Here is a 7,182-nt window from a genome sequence, read left to right as displayed (position 1 = left end):
TATTTAAACATCAAAGTCGTGGCGGGCGAGAATTCTGAGGGTGCTACGTCACCCTAACGTGACGGTAGGCGGCGCTAGGGGGTTCACGGCCGCCCCTAGCCCCCGCGCCCTCACAGTAACAATGGCTCTGCTTATGGCAGTGATGGTGAGAGTGGTAGTATAGACTTGCCGAGGAGAAACGGAGGGGTTAGCCATTAACAGAACATTCCTTAGCCTGCCAATGAGCAGAGTAAATCACGCAGTAGCAAAACCCTGGATGGCTGGTCTACACTAGTATTCTCCCCCTTGCTACCACTGGGGGAAGCTGTCTGGTCAAGTGCAATGAAAAATGTGTCTCCTACTCATTTGCCATTCCATGTATTTCAAGTTATAAAATGTGTAACTTCCTGTTGCAAGGGTTGGCAACCTATGGCCTGTGGGCCTGATACAGCCTGCAGACATGGGATTTTGGTGGCATTTGCCAGTGAGGGATTTCAGACATGGATGCTCTCCCTGTGAGGGAGAAGTGCTAGCTTGGGGAGGAGGGGGCAGTCCTAGCACCTTCCTACCTACCTGCATCAGACCCAAGGTAGGGTATTCCAGCCCACAGCTGGAAAAGGTTGCCTACTGCTGTCCTATAGTGTTTGTGCATAAATTCCAAGAACAAATTATTGTTTGGGAGGAGAAAAAGAGCAAGTCAGGGTATTAAGACCTTTTCTCTCATTCTTAAGAGAGGAGTGGATACTTGGTAGCTGTGGTAATTACCAAGGAAGAACTATTGCTTGGCATTCTCTAGACCTCACTGCACTCTGTGCCACTGAGCAAGTTCTTTTCCTCTTGGCAATGTTACATCTGTTCACAGAGGTAGGCCTCTGTAGCAGGACACTACGGTGCCCACTATTCTCAGAGCAGAGGCAGGAACGCAGGTGCTGGTTGCTGTGACAACCGGTTAAGGAGGGAATTGGCTGCACCTGCACCTGGTCAGCTGACCAGAAGGGGCAGGGCCTGCCTCCCATATGAATCCCAGGCCTGAAGTCAAGAGGGCAGTTCCCTGCTGGCAGCCAAGGGGGAAAGGAGCTCTGCCGGAGCAAGCAAAGGGGAGAGGCCTGGCTGCACAAGCAGCTCCTGATGCTGTTATGGGATGGAGTATTCCCTGGTAGGGATTGAATGATGTTTTAGCTGGGCAGCTTGGATTTTTGTTATAACTCAGGGGCTTGTGTTTTGTGTTTTGTTTTTTTAACTGGCGGTTTGGGTGAGGCTATTAGGGGATGAAGGAGGCCTCATAAGGGATCCGCAGCAGCGTGGGAACCTGGCTCCAGAGAGTGGGGGCAGCGAGAAGTCCCCAGAGAGTGGGGGCAGTGAGAAGCCTCAGAGAGCAGGGGCGGCAGAGTGCCAGGAAGGCGCGGAGCAAGCCAGAGCAAGACAGGGCTGTGGAAAGCCCAGGGAGGACAAGGGGAGGGCCAAATTACAACAAGGTCCAGATCAAACCTCATCAGTATCATCTGTGAGGCTTGGGCTGTGGTGTAGGGGAGGAAAAAAGGAGCCGCAGTTAGTGCCCCCTGGCACCGGCGCAAATAAATGGCCAGCCTCCCGCTAATTAACATCCATGAATTAATTAAAATCAAGGTATGGCAGGCGAGAAGGCAGGTGGTTGACCCATAACAGGAGGGCGGGGTCACCGATAGACGGACTCCAGAAGAGGCATTCCTACCACAGCCTCCCTATGAGAGAAAGGAAATCAAATAAACACTCTGGCACCTACTTCTATATTTGTAGCTGGGATGTTGGAAACCAAGTCAGGTGTAATCATACTCACCATGATAAGTTTTACTTAAATATATTTCAGCCAAAGGTGAGATTCTGTTCAGGGTGAAGCATCCAAATTATAGAAGAGCAAACAAGAAGGGCACTTATGTGCTCCACCGAATGATCCAGAGAGCAAGGTGGTGAGGTGTCTTGTGTTATGAGGGACAATCTTATAGAGAAACCAAAGGGAAGATCTGAGGAGGAGAAGTGGACCTGAAAGGGAAGGGAGCTTTTGACTATCATAGGAATATTTCAGGGACATGTTTCCAGATGTAGATACCTCCACTAGGAAAAGAGGGTGGAGGGGGTGTTATGAAGACTGCCACTCTGCAACAGGAGGGTCAGCTACCAGCTGACTCTAGGTCTACAGTACTGAAAGGGTGATAGCTGGTCACCCTGTGAGATGATGCAAACCATAACAGTGCTGGCTGCCTCTTATGAAAATTCAGAGTGAACAAAAAAGCCAGAGAATTTCTTGCATTTAGCCTGGTGCCCCATATAAATAGCAGTTGTTCACATGGAGTTTGTACGTGTACCCAGTAATTAAAACAGAATACAGTTCCAAAGATCAAATTCCAAAGAAATCCAGACCTCAGCCACTCACCATAGCAGATGAAGTGAAAAGCCTGCTGTCCAGAATTCATCTTAGAGAATAATTCTTTGATTATTTTACCCAATTCCAAAGTGCTGCTGAGAAAAAGGTGGTTTTGGTGCTTATTGATGAAAGCCCATGTTTTGCTGTCTTTAGATGCCCAGAGAGAGAAGATCCGTGCCCTGGAGCCCCTGAAATCTATGTTTGCAACTGTGTCAGATAAATGCACTCAGAAGATTTCAGCATTCAAGAAAGAGGAAAATGCTAAAATAAAGACATTAATGAAAGAGAAACTGTATCTATTAAAGCTCATTGATAAAATGAAAGAAGAGAAGGATTCCCTTCAGGCTCAGGTAAGCTGGGTCTGTGATCAGCCAGACATTTCCCAGACCATCTAATGCTGTATAGAGACATACAATTTGGCCCTGCTCCAGCTGAAGGCATTGGAAACTTCTCCATTTGCTTCACTGGAAAATGTGGTGGTATGATGGAGAGCTCAGTCTGACAATGATTCTAAGTCCCCATCATTCCTAACAAATATTATATTCCCTATATATCATGTGTTCAGTTGTGCTGTACTGTCAGAACTTCTGAGCTATGTTTATGTGTCCCTTTTGCCCACTGCATTTAATTGCAACTGTGTACAGAAGGCATTAGACCAGCAGTGACGAAGCCATAAATGAGTTATTTAGGTTGTCACATGTGAGTTCTGAGAAAATATTTATACCAATCATGCTGTCATGCTGGTTCTGGGAGGTCCATAGTGTTCTGAGATCAGCGCAGCCTTCTGTCTCCTGCAGGTGAATAAGCTGCAGAAGAATGTGTCTGAGGAGTATCTGCACTACCGTAATGAATGTGATGCCCGCAAGTTGCTTCTAGCAGACCTGAACGAAATGCGCAGTCAACAGTTGGAGATGACACTCCACCAAACTCAAGGTACAGAAGGAACCCCTGTAAGACCCAAACACAGAGCCATATGCCAAGTACTGCAGAGTACTCCTCCTCTTTGTGCAGTAGGTAAACTGGGGCCAGACCCTTCAAAGTGCTGAGTGTCCTTAATGTCTTTTGACTCACTAGCAGGTATCCAAGTCAGGCACTTGGCAGCCTGCGGGATCAAACCCTCAGAATGGACCAACCTGGAGTTCAGGGGTCTTTAGCACTTGCATTTACAAAACTGATTGGAGTTTGTGACCGCAACATTGCCTGCCAGCAATGGTGACACTGAGTAAAATGGCTCCTGCATTACTACACCTGCTGATCTGCTAGATATTGGATGCCAACAGCCATCATGTCCCCATGAGCGCCCTCTAAGGAGATTTGAATTTTCAGATATCCTTCTTCCTGATTTTTCCCCTGTCACTAATCTAAGATCCAACCTATGGCTTGGAATATGGGAGAGAAAAAGGGTAGAGATATAGGCCTTCAAAGAGATCATACTCTAAACACTATAGTTCCAGACAAGGAGCCGTTTTTATTTATTAAATCTTGGCATTACAACAACAGGCAGGGGTGCCAGTGAGGACTTGAGCGCTAGGCAAATAAATACATAGATACTTCCTGCACAGAAAGATATGCACTTAAAATTGAAGATGACAGGTGATATACAATATCAAGGGGAAGGATATTGCTAAATATATACATGCACAGTTTAAAAAATCTAAAGAGAGGAAGTGCCAACCTCCATGCATTTATTTATAATGCTCAGATGAAGAATTGTATGACTTAGGTGCTGTGTATGTCAGTATGTAACCCTCCTACTCCCAACCCCTGTGCAGTCTTTGTTATTGTGGTATAAGATCCTTTGGGTCAGATCATCATATATGCTTGTACAGCCCTTGTACAAGGAGGCAGGAGTTCTGATTCCTCGTAAGAGATCTGCCTTTTGAGATCATTACTCCGTAATGAGCAGAACACACCACATGGACAAGGGCTGAGGAGAAAGAACTGAATAGAGACTCTCTTGAAATGGGAACAGGGAGAGATGTTAGATCAATCTTACGAGTTGCATGATACTACAGAAGGGAATTAATGCCCAGACGTGCAACAGGGCTAACCCTAGCAGTTCAGAAGTCATCAGTTAGAGCCCCCAAATCATGAAACTTAAAAAAACCAAATACCAAACAACCTGATACCCTGGTTCTGGTCTGGCTTTGGACAGTTGGACTCCTCCTGCCCATCCCCCAGCCCCACCATTCATGTGACAATCTTGCTGGAATGCATTGAGCAAGGTGATGCTGGTGGTGCCAGCCCTGCCCCAGGAGCTCTTGTGGCTGCCTGAGTGCAGAGCTCATCACTTCACCCCACACAAACCACCTTCTTTGTTAATGTTTTGTCCCAACTCCTCCAGCTGTTGCTCCCCCAGTCCAGCAATTGAACATGTCCTGCAGCAGTTCTGCCCTCTCCCCACCTTACTCCTGCTCCTCCTGCAGCTCTTAGGGCTCTTTACCTGCCTCTCCTCCTCCCCAAGCCAGGTGTAGAGATCCAGAGTGGGGAGGGAGGAGAGAGCAGAAAGACCTGTTGTTCTTAGTAAGGTTGGGGGGGAAGGAAGCCCTTTTTGCTCTGTCCTCCCAATCCCTTTCTGTATAGACAGTAGGAGCTCCTCTTTTCTCTCCTCCCTGCACATAACCTCCTGTCTTCTGAAGAGGAGGGGGAGGGCTCTGGCTGTTTCCTGCACTGCCCTGGTTGGTTGCTCTTTCCAAAAATTCAGGTAAGTGGGACAGTTAACTAAGCAGAGGGATACACTAGCTTGTAACACTGGCTACAGTGAAAGTTGTATGACTGAAATTGTGACTCTCAAATTATGAGAGCTGGAAAGGTTGCACTGTCTTGGAGTTGTGGAGGTGGGGAGCTCAGCCATTCAGTGTCCAACCATGTTAATATCGCTCTAAGAGACTGATGGGGAATACCGCCCTCCGAAAGTTGCAATGCAGGTTTGCATATCTGACCTTTTGCCTGACGGTGTTACCAATTGTTGTTTAAAGATATAAAGAGTGAAGACATAGTGAAGTTAACGCTGGCATTAAAGATAGCTCGGCGGGACCTCACGAAAGCCCAGGTGGAGCTGAACACCATGAAAGCAGACTATGGAGATGTTGTACCTCGGAGAGATTTTGAATCACAGGAGAAAAAATATTCTGACTTGTGTCAACAGGTAATCATGAGGATATGCCCTAGTTTTCAAACCATACTGTGCAAATACCAACTCCCCGTGTTCAGGCTGAGGCAGAAACAAAGCAAAGTTAGAGGGTAATCTCTCCAATTCCAGTTGATCCTACAGTGTCTGGGACTTGATAGTGTCTCTGACAATACCTACGTGTGCATAAATTAAGAGAATTGGTAACTAAGAAGCTTCCACCTGTTAGCCCTGTTGATAGTTTGTATCTTAAATGTAGCAGTATTTTAATGCACGTAATTCATCTCCACAAATTGGCTATGGGGATTTGGCTGGAAGTTAGAAGATCTGATAGAACTGTCAGATTCTGTAAAAACCTCCAGTGGGATTAGAGGGTGGCAGAAGCCCAATCAATTTTAAAATGATGCTAGATATGTTTCTGGAAGGGTTACACATCTGTGATAGCAGGTAGCTGGACTCGATGACCCAGGAGGTCCCTGACAGCCCTATGCTCCTAAGTAAATGTGTTTGCCATAGAGCAAATATAGAGCAGAACCTGAGAGGATTCAACCACTGCTGGCTTTGACTGCCTTTTGGCCAAGGTCAACTAGGGTACTGTACAAACTTAAGAGGGTTTTTTTCTAGGATAAAGGTTGCACTGTGTAACCCTATGTTCACACTACAGTACCTCCTTGCTCTCTTTCAGCTACTAACTGGGGGCAGCTGTAGGATACACTTAGTGCAGAATCGCCTAATTAGCTCTGCAGTAAAGCATCTTCGTGCAAAGCTATTAGGCTGGAGTAAACTAAGTAACTCTGTCATAGGTTAGTACTGCCCGAGACAAATACTATCCTATGAGTTATTTACTGCGCCGCACTGCACTTGGTGGTGACAGGGCTGGCTGGGGCATGAAGGTGATATAGTACAGGGGCTGCCTGCCGATTAACCTGCACTGTAGCACCCTCATGCCCCAGCCAGCCCCTTGCAGCATGCTGAGCTGGGTTGGAGCAGCCCCGGGTTGGCAGGCTGACCCCTGGGGGCCCCCTGCCAGCCAGGGCTGTACTGTATGAATGGATGAAACAGGCAACTGCATGTCACAATATAGCTCGCTAACCCTGTGTTGTTTAATGTATTCCATGGTTGCCTGTGATTGCAGGGGCTTTTGTAGAGGCTTAGGCCTCCAGGCTTGTCTACGGCACCCCCTAGTGATCATACTGGGCTACACTCCTATTTCGGCTCTAGAACCAACCTCCCAATTTGCCTGCCAGTGCCTGATCTTAGTTTTATTTTTTCAATTTTTTAACACACACACAGTTGGAGGCTGCCTTCAGAGAAAGCTGGAGTTAGGTGCCTGCTTCACACCACTTATCATTATCGGGCCACTAGTCAGTTCTGGTCCTCCCACCCTATCTTAGTGGAGCCCTGGGCCCTCTCTATCAGGTCCATGGGCTCAGATCCTCTTCCTTTGAGGCCTGCTGGCCTCTAGGCCCACCCTTTTTCAGTAACTAGGCTCCAGCTGCTCAGTGGCCTCCTCCCATCCCCATAGCCACAACCTGATCTTCAGGTTGTTGCAGAAATCTGCTATGGTTCGTTTCTCGGGAGGCGAAAAAACTCTGTCACAGACACACTCCATTAGCAATACAAAAGGTATATATTTGCAAATAGGGTCAGAGAGAGAGACAAAAGATCAAAC

At 47.2% G+C, this 7,182-nt stretch overlaps 1 protein-coding gene across 3 annotated transcripts in view; it reads left to right on the top strand.

Moving 5' to 3' along the window:
- Positions 1–7,182, top strand: part of TSNAXIP1 (translin associated factor X interacting protein 1) — a 67,265-nt gene that overhangs the window by 42,966 nt on the left and 17,117 nt on the right. For all 3 annotated transcript variants that reach the window (XM_019535529.1, XM_019535530.1, XM_019535531.1), the window contains 3 exons: positions 2,534–2,730; positions 3,178–3,313; positions 5,359–5,528. In XM_019535529.1, coding sequence (XP_019391074.1) covers positions 2,534–2,730; positions 3,178–3,313; positions 5,359–5,528 — 503 coding nt within the window. The remainder of the gene's footprint in view (positions 1–2,533; positions 2,731–3,177; positions 3,314–5,358; positions 5,529–7,182) is intronic.

Source organism: Crocodylus porosus, unplaced genomic scaffold, assembly GCF_001723895.1.
Source record: "Crocodylus porosus isolate Cpor-Errol unplaced genomic scaffold, CroPor_comp1, whole genome shotgun sequence".
Lineage (NCBI taxonomy): Eukaryota > Metazoa > Chordata > Crocodylia > Crocodylidae > Crocodylus > Crocodylus porosus.
The sequence above is the reverse complement of the archived record's forward strand: the minus strand, read 5'-3'. Positions and strand labels throughout refer to the sequence as shown.